Below are 23,620 nucleotides of genomic sequence, written 5' to 3' on the forward strand. Positions count from 1 at the left end.
TTTGTCTTTTATTTTATTTATTACAACTCAAATTAGACACTTTTAAATCCCCCCATCCCTTTAAATTTTGGTTAGTGAACCTAATACATTGTCATTTTCAAGTCAAGAGGCAACCCGTGCTAATGTCATGAGTGCATGCATACAACCTTGGAAATACGCTCTCCCCTCGAGATGACATCATTGCTTGCGATTCCAGAGAATCGAACACCACCCCCCTCCCTCTATGTGCCTTTGGTAATTCCCCCTTACACACCTGACAGGAGGAAGTGAGTGTAAACACTGTGGAAACTAGGAGCATCTGTCCTCAACCTGCCAGCCCCACAGACAGGAGGGAGGGAGGGGGGGCTGGCACACAAGTGCATTGTTATGCACACTTCTTTAATTGTGGAACTATGTAAACATTTAAAAAATATATACTAATGCACATTATTGTCATCATGATCAAACATTTGTGTTATTCATTGTGTAAATTCATTTAGGCAAGTATCCAAAAATCAATACTATTTGATCAGGGCTTGACATTAACAATTATTTGCCACCGGAATGTTCCTCTGTGGGATGAGAGCATAAACAGTTAAAAACTATACAACGATTTGATCAAATACCTTGTTTCCTGGTTAAGCTATATGCTTATGAAACATTTTACTGTGACCCAGATCAGAATTTGGTTTATGTTTGGCCCAGAGTGGGCTAGCGACACAGACAATATAGCTGGCCAGCTGGCTTAGGGGAATGTCTAACCCTTATTGAGGGAGATTACAGCTTCATGTATCTATTCAAGAATAATTTGTTACCATCTATAACACCATTATTTTTCCTCACTTGCCCTCCAAGATACTTCCAGTAGTATAAATCAATTAGGCTTCCACTTTACACTGTTAGATTCAAGTGATATTTCGATCCCAGTCGTACTAGTATTCCTATCTCATCTGTAGTGTTTGTGCATTTTTCTACAATTAGTTCTGTTTGTGTGTTGTTCGTGGTCTGTGGGTCGTGTGTGTGTTTTTCTGAAATGTATTCTGTTTGTTTGTGTGTGTTGTTTGTAGTGTGTGTGTGTGGTTCAGAAAAACCCCATTACTCAAGAGAACTGGAAGACTATGTTTTCTGTGTTACTGCAGCTGCAGCTTCCAGCTGAGGCCAGCGTTCACGCCTGGCTTTCTGAGGCTCAACACAGCAGCGCCTTCGTCAAACTCAAACTCCAGAGGAGACTCGCTCCCATCTGTGGGGAAAAAACAGTCACTGTGGGATCACCTCACCACATAACAGTAACACTCTTCACCAGTCTGAAAGACAGACCAAAACAACTGCTTACAAAACCAAAACACAGATGCTTCTGGTACTGAGGTGACAGTTCATGAAATCATATTTCTACTGCCATTTTAACAAGTCACAGAATGCTTCATAGACACCCTCAGACCAGCACATAACCAAACTAAACCCAGAGGAAGACAGGGGAGCCATTCGGCGAGGTATCCCCACCTCCAGAGACGGTTGGTGTCCAAGAGTTGTCCCCTGACTTACCTTGTGTGGTGAGGGTGACGGCGCTGGGTCTCTGGGCTCCCAGGATGATCACCTTCTCTACCCACGAGGCCGTGGAGAAGACGGAGTCAGGGGACAGAGGGCTGCAGGGAGACAGAACCAGAGGTCATCCTACCGTCAGCACAACCAGAGGAGAACACAGAAGGGGGTATTATACAGTGCAGAAGGCCTGATGCAGGGTAACTGCACGGGATGTAATAGGGCCTACCTGGAGGTGATGGTGTTGGCAGCAAAGCTCAGGCGCATGTGGACGAACTGGCGCTCGGTCTCGTATTTGAAGGAGTGGCCATCGTCTATGTAGAGCTCTCCCTCAGCCCTGCCCTACAGCAGAGAGGAAAACAGGTGTTGGATAAGAATAGAGTCAAATACAGCCCTTCCCACACATCCTCACCCTGCTAGAAGCCCACCAGACCCTCCCCCTCCTCACTGGATTTATTTATGTATTATTTAGTTGTCTTTTATGTTTTTGTTGCGTATTTGTTTTACATGAGCTTGCTCATTTGGTTTCATTTAATTATGGAGCACCGTCGGCCTGTGAGTCATTTCCCTACACTGCATGTCTGTAATGTTCTGCTTACGGTGAAATGCCTCAATCTTGAGTACAGTCCAGTCAGGTCAAGTACAGTAAACTCTCATTTCAGTCATGTCCTAATCTGACCAGTGTTATCTGTCCTTGGCTACAGTATGTAACTAGTATTCACACCCACAGCTGGTCTTGTGATAGTAGTTAGATAACGGAGGTGTTTACTTGTGTGTCGAGGGCCACATAGAGAGTGTAGGGGTCGCTCTCCATGCACGTTGAAGACCTGCGGACACGGTTCTTCCTGCAGATGATGGACCCTCCTCGCTGGAACGCTGGGATCTGAGGAGGAGAGGGCAGATCGGGACAGGAGGGAAGAGGAGGTGTTGTCATGGTTGCACTGTGGCTAGTAAATACAGGCCGTTCTCCGACTTCCTTGACCAACAAAGCACTGTCAGAACCATGTACTTCTTATTCTTGAATTCCTGCTGAACCCAAGGTGAGTCTACAGGCACACCAGTCATGAGAAGACAGAACACCACTTTGGATCAAAGCTCAAACGATGACACGATAGTGAATCGAGGTACAGTGTTCATGCCCTTAACAGTGACCGTCAGAGGCTCCCTCTCCAGGGGCCGGTGGGGGGACGGGGACGACGACGACGACGACGACTCACTGAGCTCATGGTGACGGGGACATCCAGGCTCTGAGCTCCGTGGTGGCTCTGGAACGTGTGGACGTCGTACCAAATCTGCCCGGCAACAAGAAACACAAACAGATCCATGTTAGCAGAAGCAGATCCATGTTAGCAGACAGAATGAAATCTCATGTTGGCACAGAACTCCAGATGTATTCCGTATCAACGGATCTGTATTTTCTACATGCACTATTTGTATGTCGCTGTGGATAAAAGTGTCTGTTAAACAAATGAAATATATAAGGTGAAGTTGGTGGACACTCGCCTCTCCTTCTCCAGGAAGGTAGGCGGTGACACCCAGCGCCTTCTCATCTGTTACCGGGTGAACCAGGAGATCTCGACCTGAGACAGGGAATCATGAACATAAAGGATCGCTGTTACAAGCCCTTCAGCAGTAATAAACATTTATCCGAGACTCGTCATCACTGTGCTTCATCAGACAGCTTAGATCACCGTCTACACTCAGGAAACCTTCTCCAGCTTCTCACCAATCAGATACTCGTCCTCGATAGAGAATGTAGCCGGTTCCTCAGGATACTCCACCCACAAAGGTCTGAAGCACAGAGAGAGAGAGAGAGAGAGAGAGAGAGAGAGAGCGACCACGAGATAGACAGATACCAAAGAGAGAGACAGAGAAAAGTAGAGAGAGGAGATCAAAAACAGAGGGAGAGTGAAAGTGAGAGGGGAAGGGTACACAACCTATGATGAACAAACTTCGTTAACTCGCAGAGATCTGAGCTGTCCCGTAGGAGTTTGACCTCTGACCTCATGACGGGCTGCCCGCTGCGGTGAGCCTGGTAGAAGCAGAGGTACCAGTAGGGAAGCAGGGCGTATCGCTGGCGCACCGCATCCCGGATCAGAGCCGTGTTCTGGGGTCCGAACAGCCAGGGCTCCCTCCTAGGGGTGTCCAGGTGGGCGTGGGCACGGAAGAAGGGCTGGTAAGCCCCGGCCTGGTACCAGCGCACCAGCAGCTGCTCCCCGGGGGACTTGAAGAACCCCCCGACGTCAGCTGATGGGACGCACAGGAGGCCAGAGTTACCCAGAGGACAGTGGGGGGGGGGGGGGGGGGGGGGCGTGTCGCATCAAGAGGTTCACAGGGTTTGGAATCCACAGGGGTTGGGAGTCAGATGGCTGAGCGGTTAGGGAGTCGGGATATTAACCAGAAGGTTGTTGGTTCGATTCCCGGCCGTGAAAAATGACGTGTGTCCTTGGGCGAGGCACTTCACTCTACTTGCCTCGGGGGGAATGTCCCTGTACTTACTGTAAGTCGCTCTGGATAAGAGCGTCTGTTAAATGACTAAATGTAATGTAATGTAATGTAAATGAATCCGAGTCTGACCTCCACAGAAGGAGATGCCCACCAGCCCCAGGCTGAGACACATGGGGATGGACATCTTCAGGTGGCCCCACTCGGCGGCGTTGTCCCCCGTCCACACCGCCCCTGCGAGGACAGGACCGGGCCACACGCGTTACTGAGGGAGGTCAAGATACCCGGTGCACTACCCAACCTGCCATCCCTCGATCTGCAGTCGCATGCTCTACCACCGAGCCATACCCACAGCCCAACATGGAGACCACAGTGTAATGCACATTTCTCAGATGGGAGAAAATGAGTTTGGAAGCACGTTCATTTTGTGGGGCGGGGGGAAAAGACACCAAACACATGTTGTCATGGTGTCAGGTGGAGGTGTGAGTCTCACCGTAGCGCTGAGAGCCAGCAAAGAAGGCCCTGGTCAGGACAAACGGTCTCTCCAGGCCCCCAGACCGCTGCACCTGCCCCTCCGCTGTGGCCATGTGCTGGGAGGAGGCAGCAAACAGGAGAGGAGAGAACAACAAAGATGGATGGAAAATTCAACGAGTGATTAATTATTCATGAAGCAGGAGGGTTGAAGTAAAGCCGGAGCAATAAAGTACAGTATAGTCATAAAATGTCTGCTCGAATGTATTTCGAATCGATGGACAATGTGCAATAAAGCATGGAACATGCCCTCTCCTTCTCCCCTTCCCCTTGTCATCCTTCCCCCATACCCCCTCCCTACCCATTGCACCCTCCTCACCCCCCTCCCCCCTCCTTCCCTCCTCAACTCCTCCTCCCCCCCTACTGTGAGCCCTGGGCCCTCCAGCCCCCCTACTGTGAGCCCTGGGCCCTCCAGCCCCCCTACTGTGAGCCCTGGGCCCTCCAGCCCCCCTACTGTGAGCCCTGGGCCCTCCAGCCCCCCTACTGTGAGCCCTGGGCCCTCCAGCCCCCCTACTGTGAGCCCTGGGCCCTCCAGCCCCCCTACTGTGAGCCCTGGGCCCTCCAGCCCCCCTACTGTGAGCCCTGGGCCCTCCAGCCCCCCTACTGTGAGCCCTGGGCCCTCCAGCCCCCCTACTGTGAGCCCTGGGCCCTCCAGCCCCCCTACTGTGAGCCCTGGGCCCTCCAGCCCCCCTACTGTGAGCCCTGGGCCCTCCAGCCCCCCTACTGTGAGCCCTGGGCCCTCCAGCCCCCCTACTGTGAGCCCTGGGCCCTCCAGCCCCCCTACTGTGAGCCCTGGGCCCTCCAGCCCCCCTACTGTGAGCCCTGGGCCCTCCAGCCCCCCTACTGTGAGCCCTGGGCCCTCCAGCCCCCCTACTGTGAGCCCTGGGCCCTCCAGCCCCCCTACTGTGAGCCCTGGGCCCTCCAGCCCCCCTACTGTGAGCCCTGGGCCCTCCAGCCCCCCTACTGTGAGCCCTGGGCCCTCCAGCCCCCCTACTGTGAGCCCTGGGCCCTCCAGCCCCCCTACTGTGAGCCCTGGGCCCTCCAGCCCCCCTACTGTGAGCCCTGGGCCCTCCAGCCCCCCTACTGTGAGCCCTGGGCCCTCCAGCCCCCCTACTGTGAGCCCTGGGCCCTCCAGCCCCCCTACTGTGAGCCCTGGGCCCTCCAGCCCCCCTACTGTGAGCCCTGGGCCCTCCAGCCCCCCTACTGTGAGCCCTGGGCCCTCCAGCCCCCCTACTGTGAGCCCTGGGCCCTCCAGCCCCCCTACTGTGAGCCCTGGGCCCTCCAGCCCCCCTACTGTGAGCCCTGGGCCCTCCAGCCCCCCTACTGTGAGCCCTGGGCCCTCCAGCCCCCCTACTGTGAGCCCTGGGCCCTCCAGCCCCCCTACTGTGAGCCCTGGGCCCTCCAGCCCCCCTACTGTGAGCCCTGGGCCCTCCAGCCCCCCTACTGTGAGCCCTGGGCCCTCCAGCCCCCCTACTGTGAGCCCTGGGCCCTCCAGCCCCCCTACTGTGAGCCCTGGGCCCTCCAGCCCCCCTACTGTGAGCCCTGGGCCCTCCAGCCCCCCTCACCACGTAGAGGCCGTAGAGGTTGTGCACATCCCTGTGCTCCCAGGGGCCGTGCAGGGCGTCCTTGTGCATGGTGACCTCCGGCCCGTTGAACACGGACGGCTCGTTCATGTCGTTCCAGGTGAACAGGTTCTCCATGGAGCCCTGAGACCACAAACACACACACAGACCTATGAATACATTGTTGTTACGGTTACTGTCCATGCAGCCCTGGACGCAGAGGCACGTCGGGGGAGCAGAAACACTGGGTCATAAAGGTAAATCAGTAGTGAGGGTCAACCTATCTATTCATCCTTGAAGATTCAGGAGAGTACAAAGTTTCCTGAGTGGTGCAACAGAGCACAGACAAGGGGGAGGGGGGGGGGGGGGGGTGACAGGCTGAGGGTTAAACCAAGAGAGAGAACGAGGAGGCGAGGCTGCTAACAACCCCCCCCCCCCCCCGCCCCATGTGAAAGGATGGACTCACCTCATACTGGTCATAACCAAACATGCTAGCCCACCAGCTCCTCATCTCAGGGTTGGTGAAATCGGGATACCCAGCGTTCCCTAGGCAACCCACGGAAAAGGATAGCATGAAGAAACAAAAACAACGTCTGTGTAAATAACCCGGTCACTTAGTCTCAAAGCAGACGAAACTCACCACCATGATCACCACACCCCTAACTCTACGATGCACAAACAAGGCGTTTTATGATGTAGTATAGAAGACCAGCATGATTACAGTGCATGATTAAAAGTGTAGTTGTGTCATCAGAATACGTTGGAATAAATAGCATACTGGGATAACAATAAGCCACATAACATACTGGCCTTGCTTGAGCTAAGAGCCACGCCTACCTGGCCAGCACCAGCCTTCGTAATCTCCGCCATCTTTGTTTTTGATGTAGAAGCCTTTGGAGCGAATCTCAGAGTGGATCTTGTATGCACTGTCCACCTTGATATGAGGGTCCACTATAGTCACCATCTAGGGAAGGGGGTTAAACAGTTAAACAATAAACTTATCTCTGATGAACAGTATCATCCTGGTACTGACCAATCCGGCACCAAGTTCAGTACGATATGTGGACTGAGCCTCCTGAGAAAATGACGTACCTCGTAATGTTATTCAGAATCATCAATCAATCATTATATGTTTGTCTGTATGTTGTCTTTTAATCTATGGGCCTAGTAAGTGTCCGAAATAAAGCTTATGCTGATGATGTCGCCTCTGTGATCCGCCCTCAGGAACGCACCTTGCGTCTGTTGTCCTTGAGCGTCCGCAGCATGTCTTTGGGCCGGGGGAACTTGTTGTTGTCCCAGGTGAAGTAGCGCTTGCCGTCCGTGTGCTCGATGTCCAGCCAGATGAAGTCGTAGGGGATGTCGTGCTCGTCGAAGCCCCGGTCCACCGCCAACACGTCCTCCTGGTCGTTGTAGTTCCAGCGGCACTGGTGGTAGGCCAGAGCGGAGAGAGGAGGGAACGACTGGGTTCCTGGAGGAGAACGCAGGGTGTTAGCTGGGAGAGGAACACTTGTGCTTCTCTGTGTGTGTACTTCAGTGTGTGAGGAACACCTGTGCTCCAGTGTGTGTGTGTGTGTGTGTGTACCTGTCAAGGCAGCGTACTGGGTGAAAACGTCAGAGGGCCTGGGTCCCAGCATGATGAACACGTCTATGATCCCGCTCTCGGAGATCCACCGCACGTCCGTGTGGGCAGCCTCGCTGGCGCCCTGCTCCATGCCAAACCACAACAACACGACCGGTTACAGCTCCAATACCATTGTGATTAGTGATTAGCATTCTCGGAGCGGCAGGACCCACCTGGTCGGCAGGACTGGATCGGACGTCCACCCAGGTCTCGGCAGCGTTGAGCCAGAAGAGGCCCATGGTCCTCTGGGCGCTGTGGGAGAGCAGGACGGGCACGGCGCCATACAGAGCCATGGGGTTAGCCAGCTCGTACTGGAACACGTCCAGGTTGTACAGCCTGTACGGATCACCTCCGCTGGAGGACCGGGCGGAAACAGGAAGTCAGCACCGGATGGATCACCAAAAACGATCTCTCAACAATACCTGGCAGATGTAATGCCTGCCACAAGATGTAGGGCTAGTGGAGGTCTCCAACAAGTCATAGTTAGCTAGTGGATGCTAGCAGTGATGGACTCTCGAGTGACAGATTCTCACTCTGTGTTTTTAAGCTTGAGGGTGTCTGCGTGTTCAGGGATTCCGTAGACGTGATCCACTCCGGGCAGAGAGAAGTCTAGACTGATGGCGGACGGCCCTGTGGAACACAAGGTTAGAGAGTTAGACATACATGTTCTGCGTTCGAGAAGAATTGAGAACATTAGGGGGTTATGAGGGGAGGTGAGGAGGAGGTGAGGAGGTGGTGAGGAGGGGGTGAGGATGAGGAGGGGAGGAGGAGGGGGGGAGGTGAGGAGGAGGTGAGGAGGGGGTAGGAGGGGGGGAGGAGGTGAGGAGGAGGGGAGGAGGTGAGGAGGGGGGGAGGAGGTGAGGAGGAGAGGAGGAGAGGAGGAGGGGAGGAGGTGAGGAGGAGGGGAGGAGGGGGGAGGAGGTGAGGAGGAGGGGAGGAGGTGAGGAGGACAGGGATGTGGGATGTACCGTTGGGCTTGCTGTCTGCGTGGGACTTGAAGGTTTCCTCCCACATGCCAGGCAGGTCCTCCTCCTCTGCTACCTGAGAATCAAAGGTGAGGTAGGTTAGGTTGGATGACCAGAAACACACACGAACAGAGGTGTGTGTGTGAAAGAGAGAGAGGGAGGGAAGGAGAGATCTAGAACATCAACAGGATCATCTGAAGTCTAGTTTGAGGTCTTAGTCTTCATCACGTTCAATCTACCTGTGGTCCCTAGCTCCAGCTAGCTCCAGTCTGTCTCTGACCTCCGGAGCGTGGACTGAGCGCGTGCAGAAACGAGTCAGTTCATGGTGTGGGATGATAACATGGATGTTTACGTGTATATAAACAAGGTCACAACAAACCTTTTCCTCGTTCAGTTTCTCTGTGGTTTCCGTCGCGTCCTCCTCTTCAGTGTCTGTCTGACTCTTGCTGCATATTTATAAAAACAAATACTACGGTCACAACCAAGAGCAGACTGGCGTGACAGAATTCAAAAGCAGAAAAATCTCAAATGTTGTGGTGACTGGGAGTTAGGTTGAGGTTTTGAGATAGGTTGAGGATAGCAGCAAACCTGGAATCAGACCTTATGGCTTTACATCACAATCTTGTTCACAAGACAGGTTTACAAATCAACCTCCGAACAACTGATTGTGGGTTAACTAGGATTAGGTTTCAACTAAAGCATGCTTGAATGAATGTTGAAGAGTACCTACACACCCCAACTCAGCCTTAGCCAGCCCCTAAATACTCAAATATTATTTCTGGTCAAAGATTGTTGGATCAATACACACCAGCAGTGATGAGTTTAGCCATGTGTGAGTATAAACAAAATTAGTTTTACAAAAAAATTAATAATAATAATTGGGTGTTTAGTTCCTCTTTAAGGCTTAAGGAAACTGCTGAACACGGGTGAGTGAGATAAATTGTTGACAGAAATGTTGCTATTTGAGAATTGTCTTTTGATTTTTTTTACATGCAACATGTGCTGTCCCGTTTGGGGCCAACACAATGCTTAATTTCAATGTCTGAAAACGTTCATTTAAAATGATAGAAGAACAAAAGGGGGTATGAATAAAACCGAATCCCAATAGGCATGAGCGACTGTCGACTGAACAAATATTTTCAAGACACATCCCCGTTATTTTTTAACAACTCTAGAGCCTCACAGCCCTTAATCAAACTGCTCAAAGCCAAAACATGTGGTACAGCTCATTGGTAGAGCATCTGACTGCAGATCAAACAGGTCATAGGTTCACATCCCCCTTTGAACAAAAAGGAGTCAGCTAAATGATTACATTATGAATGTTTCAATTATTATTCCATCACAGGCAGATGCCTATGGAGCAGTTAGGACCGTGAGCAAAAGAGACAGCATGAACAGGCAGACTGACAGCAGTTACCTAGAGAACACGCTCCTGATCCTATCCCACATGCTACCGACTGTGCTACTCATTTTGTGAGCAATGCTGGAGCACGCGGCGTGAATAGGACGAGAGGAAGAGGAGGAGAGGAAGAACAGAGGGAGGAAACAGAAGGGGCAAACAGGTCAATAATGAGCGCATCGTTGTTAGGGACAGTTGTCATATCCAAGGTGAAAAGCCTTTGGAGGACTCAAACGTTCCTGAAATCGTACAGAATATTCAAACAATGCAACATCATCCAGCTAAATACATCCTTATGCCTCTTTAACAAGTAACAATGGAAAAGTACAGTTAAAGTTTTCATGCATTAAGCTAATCGACAGCACAACAATCTTCTGCGTTGATAACCAAATTCTACTTCTGTTCCCTCTGTTCGACCTGCGAGCGTGCGTACGGAGGCTCGTGCGTCGGAGGGATCACGGCCGTGGGGGACTCACGTGTCCTTGCGGTAGCGGAGGTGCTCGAAGGCGAGCAGGCCGCGGGCGTTCAGGGACAGCAGCACCTGTGGTCCCTCCATGATGTCCAGGCGGAAGGGCTGAGCGTTGACGATGACACGGCGTTCCCCCCCGCCGCCCAGGGACAGAACCACAGCCCCCCGATCCTGCGTCACTACCGACAGGCTGCGGGGCGGAGAGGAGAGGGGGAGCAGCAGGTTAGGGGGGGGGGAGAAGAGACTGACATCGTCGGTTTCCATGCCAACGTGGCAAACGGGGGGAAAACAAACAGGCAAACTCACGGCTCGGTGGGAGGGTCCGCGATCAGGACGTCGGGCACCTCGAAGCGAGGCTTGATGGGTTTGAGCTCGTTGATCTTGACCCGGGTCATGTTCCCCTGAAGCCTGTACAGCTCCAGCAGCAGACGCACCTGCGGGTCACAGCGTTTACGTTTCTCTCTCACAGAGGTCACAATGTTTACGTTTCTCTGTCAGAGGTCACAATGTTTACGTTTCTCTCTCACAGAGGTCACAATGTTTACGTTTCTCTGTCAGAGGTCACAATGTTTACGTTTCACTCTCACAGAGGTCACAACGTTTACGTTTCTCTCTCACAGAGGTCACAATGTTTACGTTTCACTCTCAGAGGTCACAATGTTTAAGTTTCTCTCTCACAGAGGACGCTTCTCGTACAAAGTGACATGGTAGGAATGTGGAAAGTTCAGCAGAAGATCAAGAATGGGAACTGCGTGGTTCTGACAGTCTTTTTGTGGTCGACGTGGAGTCTTGTAACATGGCACAGCTAGGGTGCTGAAATGAAGCAGTTGTTCTTAGCCTAAGGACACTGAAAGCAGCACTTTACAGAAGTACATGACTTGCTGCGGTAACTGTGAATTAGCTTTTTCTCTGCATGTTGTACTTGATATCCCGTTTTACCACTGTCTCTAGCAAGAGATTTCACCCCACAAAATTGTTTGATGTTGCACTTAAGTTATTTCCCCTCAGTGTGTGGGAGGGGGGTAATGCAGTGGTTCTCAAACTGTAGGGTGGGAAAGCAACAGGGCTGTCGAACAAGAAGTACTCTGCTGTAGAAAGAGAATAAGATTGTAATGGTAGAGGGAGCCTGAAATGGTTTTCCAGTTTCAAAGAGGAACCTGACACGAAAGGTTTCAGAAGCACTGCAATGATGGAGTGCATAATAAGGAAATATGGAATCTGACAAATCTGTGTGCTTCTCCTTTTCAAACTCAACACGGGGGAAACTTTAAAATCATATATATTCTCCTTCTAAAGTGTCTGCAGAAACCCACAATAACCAGGGAAATGTTCAAGCTGCAGTTGGCTTGGTGTCTGACCTTGTTGTTGTCATTGATGAGCTGCAGCGTGAGGCGAGAGTCACTGAGCTGCAGGGTCTCCAGCAGAGCTCTGTATGGGGACTGGCCCGGCTTCATCCCTCTCAGACGACTGCACGGAGCGAGGGAGGGAAAGGGGGAGAGAGGGAGACAGAGAGAGAGAGACAGAGAGGGAGGGAGACAGAGACAGAGACAGAGAGGGAGGGAGACAGAGAGAGAGAGAGAGAGAGAGAGAGGGTGGGATGGATGGACATGGAGAGAGAAAGGGAGGGAGGGATGGAGGGGGAGAGGAGTGGGGATGGATGGAGGGGGAGAGAGGTAAGATGGATGGAGGGGGAGAGAGGTAGGATGGATGGAGGGGGAGAGAGGTAAGATGGATGGAGGGGGAGAGAGGTAGGATGGATGGAGGGGGAGAGGTAGGATGGATGGAGGGGGAGAGAGGTAGGATGGATGGAGAGGGTGAGAGGTAGGATGGATGGAGAGGGTGAGAGGTAGGATGGATGGAGAGGGGTAAAGAGAGATGGAGAGGGAGAAAGACCACTTCATGAAACTACAGTCGGGTAGTTTACTGGATACAAGAGCTAACTCAGTGTATACCTAATACCTGCCTAATTAAACATAATTCCAACTAGATCCACTTTTTAGTCTTTACCTAAATAATTTCCTGAAAACCAGCCATGAGTTTTCCCTTTGTCTCACTGTATATAATACTACGCCATTCTGAACATTAAAATTGACATGGCAAGCATACGTAGCAGGCATACAGTACACATTGACATTCACCTGCAGAAGGAACTTTGGTCACATGTCTTAAAGTTTCCTCGGTCCACGGCTTGGGTGAAGCTGAGGAACACTGAGATCAACAGAACGAGAGGTATGTCCATCCTGAAAGAGGTGCGAGGAAAAAAACAGGCAAGACTTCAAGAGGAGACATTTTAGCAAAAGGCTATGGAAGGAATCAAGGTTAACTCAACAGGGTAGCTTATTGAAACGCTGTCTTGATTGGTGACTTTAACATGTCGTGTAGCTTGCAATAGTTAATGTTTTCAAGAAACGAGTGTGTGCATTTGGGAGTGACACTGACACAGTGACAACCAGAGTAAAGGCATGATTAGCATAAGCAGCTAGCTTTCCAGTCCGCTAGCCAGCAATAACTTGTTCTTAAGGAGTTGTTTGTTACCTGCAAAACGCATATTAAGGCATACACATTTCGAGAAGGACACACAAACACAACAGATGTACAGTGCAATCCCTTAGCTAGCTGTATCGTAACGATAATTTGTTTTTAAATAGACTTTTGAATAAACTGGATATACAACTACCTCTGTGTAAAGCACGCCATCTTGGTTGCGCTTGACTCGTACGTCCAGTACAAAATGTAGTCACGTGGTCAAATCAGAGCACTGTAGTTCAGTGGACGCAAATAACTTATATCTTCCTCTTTGGTGGACTTCAAACTGGGCAAACTACTCTACCTGCACAAATGAAAAAACAGTTTACGTTTTCAGCAAGATCCAAAATACTTGTTGTGTTCAAGAAACTGTATGTACATGTTCTGCAATTGTATTTAATTCGTAAACACATATTATAAATACCACTATAAATAAAGTGCATTATTATTAATAATAATAATAATAATATTATTACACCTTTTGAAGGGTGGTTTAATCAACTGAAAAGTAAACATACTTTGGATTCACCTTAAAAAGCAAGCGATGGGTGGTATTTTTTATCCGTAAGGAGTTTATGTTTACTCACTCAGGTCAAAGATCACATAGGCCTTAGCTATAAATATATCCGGTGAAGATCCGATTAGTGTGATCTGTATCAGCTAGGTTACATGCAACATCTAAACATCATGATAGTAACCTGCGGAAACTCCCTGCTTGTCAGCGAGGGTCTGGAGTGTCTTTACAACAAGATATGAACTATATTACGAGGGATGAGAAAGCACATCACAAAAAGGCTTGTCGATGGTGTAACGGAAGAACATTGTGTGCTATAATAGGTTTCATCAATGGTAAAGTGGCGAAGAAATCTGACATACTCTTTCATCTGTACGAACTGTACAAATGTCATTGTCCCCAAAATGGTAAGTCAACATAAAGAAAATGCAATTAAAAACATAATCACTTCAGGTCCTTGGTTGTCTTGGAGTTGGTAGGATTAGTTTTCATTATCTTTTGGTGTTGTTTTGGTTGTCACATTTGAAGCGTAACGTGAATGAAAATAATCATTTACGCTATATTGTAGTACGACTGCTATTATACGTTTGAATAGTTTACGTGATTATTAGGCCATATCTCATAATGTATTATGCTTATTTGATGGAGCCCGAGCCTGGAGATCTGATTGAGATATTCCGGGGGACATATCAGCACTGGGCTTTGTATCTTGGAGAAGGTGACATCATCCACCTGTGTCCTCCTAGTAAGTAGCGGGAGGACACTCCGTTTACTACACCTTGACAAATGTTTTAACACCATGCAAAATAATGGACACACTGTAGTGAAAGTGCCATTTCATAAAGTGAAGTGATTATATTTTATAAATTGTTCATGTCATGCCAATTTCATAAGGTGTTCATGAGTAGGTGTTCATGATTACATTGCCAAAAATATTCCATGCCAACATTTTATGAGGTGTTTTATGATTACATTTTCACTCTTTAAAACAACATGGGCGTTCTCAATCCTTAATGTGATCTCCGTCTGCTCCCTGTTCATCCCTCTGATCCTGACGTGTCTAAGCTGAGGCTGCCGACGCTGGCGTCCGGAGCCTGATGTCTGTGCTGTGTGACCGGGCCGTGGTGACCAGGGAAGGCCTGGTGGAGGTGGTGGGCAGGAGCAGGTTCCATGTCAACAACCAGCTGGACAGTAAACACAAGCCCCGCAAAGTGTGTGCTATCCTGAGGGATGCTCGCAGCCTGCTGGGTCTGGAGATGCCCTACTGCATCCTGAGAGGGAACTGCGAACACTTTGTCACTCAGCTGAGATACGGGCAGGCGGAGTCCAGACAGGTGCATTGAATGCATTGAATGCCACTGAATTTGATGGTTTTGAATTCACCACTTTAAAATTGAAACATTAATTTATTAATTTATTTAAATGTAAAAAAAAATCTGATCCAAGGTTCAAAAATTCAGGTTGCTCAATTTTGAACAGTAAAATTCAGATCCCAAAAATTCAAAACATTAAGTCACTGATTTGCTTCCATAAAATATTCCCTTGTATATGTCAACGTGGGTATTTTGTTTTCGCAGATTCATTATGCTGTTGGTGTCGGTGTTGGGACTGTGGCTGTTGGTATGAAGGCACTAACTGCAGCTTCAAACTTATCTTGCATCAGAACAATAGAACAATAGAGAAACCTACTAGCGTTCTAACAGAGGGGGTCAGAAGATTGTTGGTTCGATTCCTGGCCGCATCAAATGACGTTGTGTCCTTGGGCAAGGCACTTCACCCTACTTGCCTCGGGGGGGATGTCCCTGTACTTACTGTAAGTCGCTCTGGATAAGAGCGTCTGCTAAATGACTAAATTTAAATGTAAACAGGACTCATTGGAAACCCTGAATGTGCCTCATACAAGACATACAGAAAATACAGTTGTTTAGCCACAGAGCAAACTACTGTAGCTGACTTTCATGTTATGAGACTGTACTCGTCAGACGAGACTAAGTGCCTATACTTATGGCCTGTGTATGTTTGTCTCACAAGGACTCAGTGATGTATGTAATGCCTTAGAGCAGTGTTGGTTACTGACTTGATACATATGTAAACCCAAATCCCAAAATGATGTATTTCATTCATGTAAAAAATTGAATTATTTTTCGATGTATTAAACATGATTTGTCTTGCTGATAAAGTGTACTTCTAATAACAACTAAAATAAGATATTAAAATAATAAATAAACAGTTTGGAAATGGAAAATCAAGATAATTGGTTCTTCATTTGTTGTGTGTCTCATGATGTCATAGTTGAATATGTTGTCTGAAAATTCCATTGTTGGTTTTTGTCAAGTCTATTAGTTGTTCTTTACCTGAGCTGGAAATGGTCAGCTGTTTTTCCAGGCATGGAGACCATACTGGAATCAGAGCCACCAACAGTGGACGACAATCAAGATGGAACGATTTCAAAAGATAAGAATGTAAACTGTCATGTTTTTCTTTAATCTGAATGATACATGTACGAATTATACTAAAGTATTCATAGAAGATAATTCCTGGACAAATTCAACTGTAATTTACAAGTTAATATAAATGTATGAAACTCCATACCCTGTTGTGATTGTCAGACATTGTTTTATGGCTTTTCAGGACAGCTGGTTGATTGTGAAGGAGTGGCTGCTGTCTCTGTCTGTGCCGAAACGAGGATTGTACATCTTCATGTCTCTGCTACTCTTTATGTTCCAACTGGTCCTGCTGGGCATTGATATGATCCTGCACTTTGTCATCAAAGACCTTAGTTTTTCCAGCCAGAACCACACAGAGGCCACATTGGTGAGCTCACCTCTTCTCGCTTTGACCATTATAGAGAGGAAATTATTTCACTGCTTTCTATTGCTTTATTTGAGATATTTTCATGAAATATGAGTAATTATTATATATTTATATAAATTACATTGTAAGACTAACTATTAAATACTTAAATTAAATGATGAATTCCTCTGGTTCCTGCCTGCAGGTGTTCCTGGTAGTCAGTTTCTACTGGTCCCTGTTGGGTTCTGTGTATTCCCTTCAAGCAGGATATCGCAAGATGGGGTTCTACGCCCTTCTCTCAGTCTGTAAATAACGTTCCCTGCTTGCTCACTGATATTCTTATCTTTAATCACCTAGTGATACTCTGTTAATTTCTCTGAAAGACTGCTACCATGCTTTAACCTCTGCTCTCTCTTAGTCTTGAACCTGGCGATGTTCATCATTCGGTTCTGTTACGAGTTCATCACGATCCAGTACAGAAAAGAGGAGTTCTGAGACACCAATAAATTGATTTCCTACTTCCTCTGAAGAACGGCCATTTGAATAGACTGTTCATTAATGCTCTGGAGGAGAGGCTGTAGTGAACTGACAAAAAATCCTGAAAAGATGTGCAGGTGTAACTCAAACCATGAAAGTCCTCAGAAGGACTGTTGTTTATTTGGAAAGTAATGTGAATGGTACAGCAAAATAAAACGTAACTTCTCATCTTAACCGAATCCACCACTCCAAAAGCACCAATCTCTCATAGAAACTTGGAAGTTTGACACCAACAGTCACCTGTAGCAATCAAGAGAAGAAATTAATTTCCACCTGTGTTTGTCAATATATAAGTAAAGGGGAAAACATGGGCAATGTAAAATAAATTCTGTTCTTGATTTAAAAGATTCCTCGAACAGAATCTCCTTCTGGTTTACAATCAAAACGGAGCGACAACAGTGTACAAACCCATCACTTTCATGAAATGAAAAAAGGAAAAGAAAAAGGTTGAGATCTGAAAAATAAAAAAAGCAGACTACCGTATGTGCAGAAAGCAGTTATTGTTCAAACTTATTTAATTTTCGGTCAAAAACACACACACACACATTCAATTTCTTCTTTCATTCAATTTCTTATTTACAGATGTGTGGAATTAATGAACAGACAAAACATTTGCTGAGTTAGATGCAGTGTTGTCCTTCCAGTTCAACCCAAACCACAGTCTCACCATCACACAAATAACTAGACCTAAATGAGCAAACAGATCCATATTTATAACAGATCAGTTTGTTGGGGTTGTGGTAACAATGAACTCATCAAGTTATGACAATTACCCCATACATCTGCCTGTAGTGTCATAGATAGAATACAATGTCTATGGAAAAGTGTATACTTATCACCTCTTCATCAACCCATTTTCATTCAAAAACAGTGGGAAAGATATGGATATGCTAAAATAAGTTGTTTTAAATGGTTTCGGCAAATGCAAACACCCCAAAACCGTTATACATATATATATTAATTCTGTCCAGTATATGCATAGGGAATTAGCATCTGCCCAATCCAAACAAAAGGACAAGTGTTTTCAACTACTAAAACTTCCCAGTGCAGATCGCTCCATTTCATTCTCTCGCTCGAGTCCAGGAGAAGATCTGGCCGTCGAACTCGCCTGGTCCCAAGTACATTGTCCGGTTCCTCGTTGCCTGTAGGGATGCGTGTGTGACACCAGGGGGCGCTGCTCAGTTCTTCCCCACACGGATGTTAGGGTTCAGGAGAGGATCCAAGTTGGGGTCTGAGTCGGCCGAGGCTCTCCCCAGTTTAGCCATGATGATGATGAGGGTGAAGAAGCCCAGGACCCCGACCAGGAGGATCATGAACACCCTCTGCTTCCACGACAAGGATGTCTTCTTTAAACCAGTTCGGTTCCTGAATGAGTACATTATTTGATCAGAATCAGAATTTGGTTTTATTCGCCATGTAGGTTTACACAAACACAGAATTTACTGTGGCCGGAAGGTGCAAACAATAAACATATACGGATCTTCAATCAAAATTATAAAAGTACAGTAGTCTAACTAATCTTAGGAACTAACAATCTAAAAAATAAAACAATTTAAAATGTAAATTATAAATAAAATATATATAAAAATAATAATATTTTAAAAATGTATTTAGCAGAAGCTTTTATCCAAAGGAACGTAAAGAGAAGGACTTTGTCAAATGTATGGACTTTAAAATAAAGCACAATCAAATATTGTACACATCGACGTCTCTAATCCCTAACCACCGTTGGCATCGTTAGATTATATTACTTACTTGAGAATCTGTGCAAACCAGCTCAAGGCAGGTCTTCGCCGATACTTGTCATCATCAAAGTCAATCTGTGTCACGGAGCTATGAGCAGATTCACGGGTGTCGTAGACCTTTCTGGGTGAAGATACTGGATGGACAAACACCAAGTATCACACACAACCATCATCTGAGAAGGATACAGTATATTTGTAAAAAAAAAAACTGCAGCGGTTATGAGGAATATCAGTTACATCAGCTAAAAAGTATCTCCATAATTTCAGATATAGTTATAGTTAAGAAATCTAGCCTCTATACAGATATATGACATAAAATACAGCGTGAATGATAATGTCTAGATACAGTCCCCAATGAAAAAAGAAAAAAAAAGATATAATAATAATCCCTCACCAGCATGTATTGTGATGGTGTCACTGGCAGGTGCAGTGGCCATGCTTGCCACAGAGTGTTCCTGTGTCACCAGACTTCCGTTGTTGTTTAGAAGGGCTTCCTGCTCCTCCTGTGCAGGAGGTGGAGCTGGGGTGGGGGCCGGGCTGGGCTCCGGGCTGTAGGACTGGGTGGAGTAAGCTTCACTGGGCTCTGGGGCTGTAGCTGTGGTAGAAGAAGAGCAGATAGTAGAAGAACAAGATAAACATGTTTGCGGCAACCTCACCTGTGAAAATCCTAGCTAAGCATTTTATAACAGTCGCATTAAGGCATGACACAGGGAATTTCTAAAGAGGGAAAAAAAAAGACACAGGATGAAACTCACCATCAAATGTAGACCAGTCAGCATAATTTGTGACATCGTTCGACGAGCTGTCTTCGAATCCTCCCTCTGGCTCCTCAGTCTATCCGACAGACAGTAAAAACACGACACAATCAAATACTGAAACATCCGACAGCCAACGACAACACGCTTCGCTTGTCTGGGCCCCATCCCTCACCAGCGGCAGGCCCAGTCCGGCTCGGGCCCAGTTGACGTAGGACAGCTGCTCCCTCAGTGTGTCTGCTACTGGGCTAGCCAGGTTGGAAGGGGGGAACACAGGCCCCTGGCAGCTGGGGCACTGGTACCCTGCTGGAGCAGTGTGCAAGGGCAGCCGCGATGCCTGGTCATGAAGGCACGCCCAGTGGAACACATCTTTGAAAGGCAGAAGAAGCGTTGAGACAAAGAGTCGTTATGTTTTTCCGTTTGATTTCGTTATTATTTACATTATTTTATGTTAATACATTTACATTTAGTCATTTAGCATATTCTCTTATCCAGAGCGATTATTATATTATGTATTTTATAATATTATATCGTTATATATCGTTTTATATGTATTTTGTGCAAAATACAAAATAACCGTATCTCACCTACCAGGTATGGCGCAACAAAAATTATAGCTCAGCTACGGTGCAACAATAATAACCTTACGTAGTACAGTGCAGCAATAACATGCAGTGACTGTGACTTACCGTAGCAGACTAACCGGACAGTGTCCTGGTCGATCAGAGGATTATTACAAAGACGACAGTTGGGGTTGTAATCACTGTCCTGAAGCCACTGGAGGTAAGACTGCACTATACACTAATGGCCAGATAGGAAAACACGGAACACACATATGTTAAATATGGAAAATGCGAGTGTACATTTAAAAGAAACAGCAGCTGGTTTGAATTTGACCAACATTTAATTTGGCATGCATCATTGATATTGGTGTAATTTCCTACTGACCTTATTGTGATTTGAAACCAGGCAGTGCTCACACACGTTCACACGATGTTCAAAACAGAATAGGTTGGTCACCTTCCTTTTCGGACACTTGCACAGACCCATGGTCTGTCTTTGGTGTTAGCTACAGTAGCAAAAAGACAGAATCATGATTTATAATCAAAGCTTTCATACATATGATATACGAAGTAAATCTAAAAAGCGACATGGCAGATAACAATTACAAGTAATATTCACAACCATAGCTTGTTAACTACATAATCAGTTGTTAGTAGAGTTGTTAGTAAAGCTAGCTAGCTAGCTAGCTAGAGCTACGTACTGTACCTAGCAATTCCATAAAAATGGCATAGCTAAGTAGCTAGCTACCTGTGTGTCACGCAGGTTATCTACACGGTTCCTCCGAGTTTCCAAAGACGGCGTACAACGGTAATTTTTCGTAGGAAGCTATCTCCAGAATGTCTAAAAAAAAATAGCTCAACAACTAGCTAATGCTCTAAGAAACAGTTCTCCCAGCCAGATACGAATATTTTGCCACGTCTCTTCCGGGGCACAGTCGCGATGCTATGATGTCATACGTTTCCAGACGGATGTTTATGATGTAACACAGGCTCGGGAACAAGGAAGTGACAACCTTGTCACCTGCTAGCTAGCTACACACCAGTGCAGTTTGCCAACTGTATAAACGACAATAAAGTTAGTTTCTAAAAATGGCAGTTAGCGCAGTTCATCTCGAATCGGATGCGTTTTTGGTGTGCATGAATCATGCATTAAGTACCGAGAAGGAAGAAGTAATGGGACTCTGTATTGGGGAGGTAATGTTAGTTAGCTAACTCTTGATACTGTTTGATGGCTAGATAGCTATGATTATGAAGAAAAAAATGGCCATAAAATGCAGTTCATTGACTTTGTGACTGCATTTCTCTGTATTTATTTTTCTTATGGATGTGTAACTAGCTAAAGCTATGTAGCTAACTTACTTAACATGAAATAGCTCTCTAGCTATGTTATTGATAGCTGTATCTTGTTACAAACATGACGATTGTTGTTTGTGTAGTAAAACAGATCACTACTACCTACCCCAATTCACTATTGGTGACCCACTGATTTCAAGACTTTAGTTCAAACAGACACGTTCATCATAACTCGTCCACAGATCGCTACTTGTACCCAGCTTCTTAAGACATGCTTTTACATCCCCAACAGGTGGACACCAACCGCATTGTACACATCCATTCTGTGATTATCCTTCGTCGTTCGGACAAGAGGAAGGACCGTGTAGAAATCTCACCCGAGCAGCTGTCAGCAGCTTCCACTGAAGCAGAGATATCCTTTGTTTGATTTTTGACTGACTTGAAAATATTAAGCTATTGATTGTGGGGTTTGGGTGCGTGTACACTTGAAACGAATTAGATCAAGTCTAAAAAGGGTGCGGCTCCCTTTCTGTGTCTAGTACGCCCCAACAGTACAAATACATTTAGCCTACATTTGTACCAGCCCTTTTTTCTTAACAAGAGCTACAGGTTAGCAGAGATGACTGGACGACCCATGCGCGTTGTCGGTTGGTACCACTCTCACCCCCACATTACTGTGTGGCCATCACATGTAGGTTAGCATCGTCTCATGATTCTAGCTCTGCAGTTGCAGACTCTTGGTTTAGGTCATGTCCGGTTGTTGGAAAAAGAAGAGTGCCGCTAACTGACTGTTTGTAAACAGACGTGAGGACACAGGCGATGTACCAGATGATGGATCAGGGCTTCGTGGGCCTGATATTCTCCTGTTTCATAGAAGATAAGAACACCAAAGTAAGGATTGAAAAATTACTTTTAAACTTCTACAAAAATAAACTTGGGAGTTCTACACGAAGGTGCTCGAGCTACATCTTTACTTTTCTATAACCCTCTATTTTATCTTCTTATTTTAAGACGGGACGAGTACTGTACACCTGCTTCCAGTCTGTGCAAGCTCAGAAAGGCTCAGAGTAAGTAGTCTTTTCATCATTATTAAATAAGTTAGTAAAATAAGGCAATTTGTTAATTGCCTGTGCATACAATTACTGATCAACATCCATGTTCTGTGTCCCTATAGTTACGAGAGAATTGAGATCCCTATTCACGTGGTTCCTCATGAAGCCATTGGGAAAGTGTGCCTAGAATCAGCGGTGGAATTACCCAGAATCCTGTGCCAGGAAGAACAGGACACGTACAGGAAGATTCACAGGTACATCGCCATGTTCTGAGAGGTTATGAGCATGTGCTCATGTGAGTTGTGACACACATACATTGTGTAAAGGCTGCGTGGGTTACTGGTAATTGTAGTTCTTTTCCTCTTATTTTTCTCTCTTGCAGCTTAACTCACCTGGATCCAATCACTAAAATTCACAACGGCTCAGGTACAGGGAGTATTGTTGTTCCTGTATTTGAGATATGATGTTGTTGTTTCACTGTGCCTTATTTATAACACAGACTCTTCTGTGGCAGTAACAACTGTAATACTGGTAGAACTTCTAGTCCTTGGTTGTCTCTTGTATTAATACAATAATTGTTCTACATTGCTCTGGATAAAACCATCTACTAAACGAAGATCTTCATCCTTAAATATCTACATGCGTTTTGATATGTTGCATTGGATGAAAGGCTAAAGACATGTTCTCTGTGCATGTCCTTCAGTGTTCACTAAGAACCTGTGCAGTCAGATGTCCGCCGTGAGCGGCCCGCTGCTGCAGTGGCTGGAGGATCGTCTGGAGCAGAACAAGCAGAGCATCCTGGAGCTGCAGCAGGAGAAGGACAGACTCACACACGAGCTGGCGGCCATGTGAGGGGGAGGGGAGAGGAGGAGGAGGGGAGAGGGAGGGGGAGGGGGGTGAAGGGGAGGAGGAGGAGGGGGGGAGGGAGGGAGGAGGGGGGGGGAGGGAGGGAGGGAGGGAGGAGGAGAGGGGGGGAGGGAGGGAGGAGGAGAGGGGGGAGGAGGAGGAGGGTGAATGAGGAGAGGGGGGGGGGGTAAGTGAGGAGGAGAAGGAGGAGAAGGAACAATACATGCTTCCTCAGACATAGTGCCAATCTGTTGATCAAGTACTGAAGAGGCCTCCTCACTGTGAGGTGAAGATGGGAGAGAAGGACTAATGGAACTCCATCCTCTATAAACACATCTGACATCTGTTTTCAGTGTGATGCTGAATTTTTTATTTGTCTCCTCAGAACACAATGTCAATTACGTGGCTTCTTCACGGGTTCAGTAGCTTGATGGATGTCATAGTTGGATGTTAGTCCTTATTGAAGGATGACACGATAAGGAAGAA

At 46.9% G+C, this 23,620-nt stretch overlaps 5 protein-coding genes across 9 annotated transcripts; 3 read left to right on the forward strand and 2 right to left on the reverse strand.

The window, feature by feature from the left end:
- Position 1: 1 nt before the first annotated feature.
- On the reverse strand, positions 2–13,310 carry LOC134039671 (neutral alpha-glucosidase AB-like). Of its 4 annotated transcripts, none has more exons than XM_062485681.1 (25): positions 13,188–13,310; positions 12,649–12,750; positions 11,869–11,977; positions 10,817–10,944; positions 10,518–10,700; positions 10,060–10,125; positions 9,022–9,088; positions 8,646–8,718; positions 8,211–8,307; positions 7,851–8,031; positions 7,639–7,759; positions 7,289–7,524; positions 6,894–7,020; positions 6,523–6,602; positions 6,060–6,200; positions 4,457–4,553; positions 4,096–4,197; positions 3,522–3,765; positions 3,245–3,309; positions 3,022–3,098; positions 2,736–2,810; positions 2,288–2,401; positions 1,748–1,860; positions 1,522–1,622; positions 2–1,219 (listed from the first exon to the last, which is right to left on the reverse strand). In XM_062485681.1, exons 1-25 carry the CDS (start codon positions 13,205–13,207, stop codon positions 1,110–1,112), a joined length of 2,829 nt encoding a protein of 942 aa, XP_062341665.1. In that variant the 5' UTR covers positions 13,208–13,310; the 3' UTR covers positions 2–1,109. The 4 variants fall into 4 exon arrangements, with proteins under 4 accessions (XP_062341665.1, XP_062341664.1, XP_062341666.1 ...); XM_062485680.1 differs by having other exon boundaries at positions 8,646–8,714; positions 9,015–9,088; XM_062485682.1 differs by lacking the exon at positions 13,188–13,310 and adding an exon at positions 13,046–13,165 and having other exon boundaries at positions 8,646–8,714; positions 9,015–9,088.
- A 346-nt stretch (positions 13,311–13,656) lies between these two features.
- Positions 13,657–15,272, forward strand: LOC134039544 (phospholipase A and acyltransferase 4-like). Its single transcript, XM_062485456.1, has 4 exons — positions 13,657–13,957; positions 14,199–14,295; positions 14,616–14,884; positions 15,128–15,272. Exons 1-4 carry the CDS (start codon positions 13,883–13,885, stop codon positions 15,227–15,229), a joined length of 543 nt encoding a protein of 180 aa, XP_062341440.1. The 5' UTR covers positions 13,657–13,882; the 3' UTR covers positions 15,230–15,272.
- A 643-nt stretch (positions 15,273–15,915) lies between these two features.
- LOC134039253 (cation channel sperm-associated auxiliary subunit TMEM262-like) lies at positions 15,916–16,860 on the forward strand. The gene is made up of 4 exons (XM_062484971.1): positions 15,916–16,012; positions 16,182–16,364; positions 16,549–16,648; positions 16,762–16,860. Exons 1-4 carry the CDS (start codon positions 15,938–15,940, stop codon positions 16,836–16,838), a joined length of 435 nt encoding a protein of 144 aa, XP_062340955.1. The 5' UTR covers positions 15,916–15,937; the 3' UTR covers positions 16,839–16,860.
- A 92-nt stretch (positions 16,861–16,952) lies between these two features.
- Positions 16,953–20,882, reverse strand: zfpl1 (zinc finger protein-like 1). Its single transcript, XM_062485788.1, has 8 exons — positions 20,692–20,882; positions 20,329–20,449; positions 20,070–20,181; positions 19,556–19,749; positions 19,381–19,459; positions 19,020–19,220; positions 18,636–18,759; positions 16,953–18,245 (listed from the first exon to the last, which is right to left on the reverse strand). Exons 2-8 carry the CDS (start codon positions 20,428–20,430, stop codon positions 18,059–18,061), a joined length of 999 nt encoding a protein of 332 aa, XP_062341772.1. The 5' UTR covers positions 20,431–20,449; positions 20,692–20,882; the 3' UTR covers positions 16,953–18,058.
- A 34-nt stretch (positions 20,883–20,916) lies between these two features.
- brcc3 (BRCA1/BRCA2-containing complex, subunit 3) lies at positions 20,917–23,144 on the forward strand. Of its 2 annotated transcripts, none has more exons than XM_062485790.1 (8): positions 20,917–21,137; positions 21,529–21,648; positions 21,844–21,883; positions 22,039–22,127; positions 22,248–22,303; positions 22,411–22,542; positions 22,671–22,714; positions 22,992–23,144. In XM_062485790.1, exons 1-8 carry the CDS (start codon positions 21,033–21,035, stop codon positions 23,138–23,140), a joined length of 735 nt encoding a protein of 244 aa, XP_062341774.1. In that variant the 5' UTR covers positions 20,917–21,032; the 3' UTR covers positions 23,141–23,144. The 2 variants fall into 2 exon arrangements, with proteins under 2 accessions (XP_062341774.1, XP_062341773.1); XM_062485789.1 differs by having other exon boundaries at positions 20,918–21,137; positions 21,844–21,931.
- Positions 23,145–23,620: the final 476 nt, after the last annotated feature.

This window comes from Osmerus eperlanus, chromosome 19 (genome assembly GCF_963692335.1).
Source record: "Osmerus eperlanus chromosome 19, fOsmEpe2.1, whole genome shotgun sequence".
Taxonomy (NCBI): Eukaryota; Metazoa; Chordata; class Actinopteri; order Osmeriformes; family Osmeridae; genus Osmerus; species Osmerus eperlanus.

Excerpts from the sequence above, each read along its gene's own strand:
- zfpl1 (XM_062485788.1), bottom strand. The coding sequence starts at position 20,430 with ATGGGTCTGTGCAAGTGTCCGAAAAGGAAGGTGACCAACCTATTCTGT. Across the intron at positions 19,221-19,380 it reads TGACTGGTCTACATTTGATG|CTACAGCCCCAGAGCCCAGT; the intron begins GTGAGTTTCATC and ends CTTCTACCACAG. Across the intron at positions 18,760-19,019 it reads CACCATCACAATACATGCTG|TATCTTCACCCAGAAAGGTC; the intron begins GTGAGGGATTAT and ends TTGTCCATCCAG.
- LOC134039253 (XM_062484971.1), top strand. The coding sequence starts at position 15,938 with ATGGAGACCATACTGGAATCAGAGCCACCAACAGTGGACGACAATCAA. Across the intron at positions 16,365-16,548 it reads ACCACACAGAGGCCACATTG|GTGTTCCTGGTAGTCAGTTT; the intron begins GTGAGCTCACCT and ends TCCTGCCTGCAG. Across the intron at positions 16,649-16,761 it reads CTACGCCCTTCTCTCAGTCT|TCTTGAACCTGGCGATGTTC; the intron begins GTAAATAACGTT and ends GCTCTCTCTTAG.
- LOC134039671 (XM_062485680.1), bottom strand. The coding sequence starts at position 13,207 with ATGGCGTGCTTTACACAGAG. Across the intron at positions 12,751-13,187 it reads ATGGCGTGCTTTACACAGAG|GATGGACATACCTCTCGTTC; the intron begins GTAGTTGTATAT and ends CACCTCTTTCAG. Across the intron at positions 7,525-7,638 it reads CCAGTACGCTGCCTTGACAG|GAACCCAGTCGTTCCCTCCT; the intron begins GTACACACACAC and ends GTTCTCCTCCAG.
- LOC134039544 (XM_062485456.1), top strand. The coding sequence starts at position 13,883 with ATGGTAAAGTGGCGAAGAAATCTGACATACTCTTTCATCTGTACGAAC. Across the intron at positions 14,296-14,615 it reads CATCCACCTGTGTCCTCCTA|CTGAGGCTGCCGACGCTGGC; the intron begins GTAAGTAGCGGG and ends GACGTGTCTAAG. Across the intron at positions 14,885-15,127 it reads GGCAGGCGGAGTCCAGACAG|ATTCATTATGCTGTTGGTGT; the intron begins GTGCATTGAATG and ends TTGTTTTCGCAG.
- brcc3 (XM_062485789.1), top strand. The coding sequence starts at position 21,033 with ATGGCAGTTAGCGCAGTTCATCTCGAATCGGATGCGTTTTTGGTGTGC. Across the intron at positions 21,138-21,528 it reads TGGGACTCTGTATTGGGGAG|GTGGACACCAACCGCATTGT; the intron begins GTAATGTTAGTT and ends CATCCCCAACAG. Across the intron at positions 21,649-21,843 it reads CAGCTTCCACTGAAGCAGAG|AGGTTAGCAGAGATGACTGG; the intron begins ATATCCTTTGTT and ends AACAAGAGCTAC.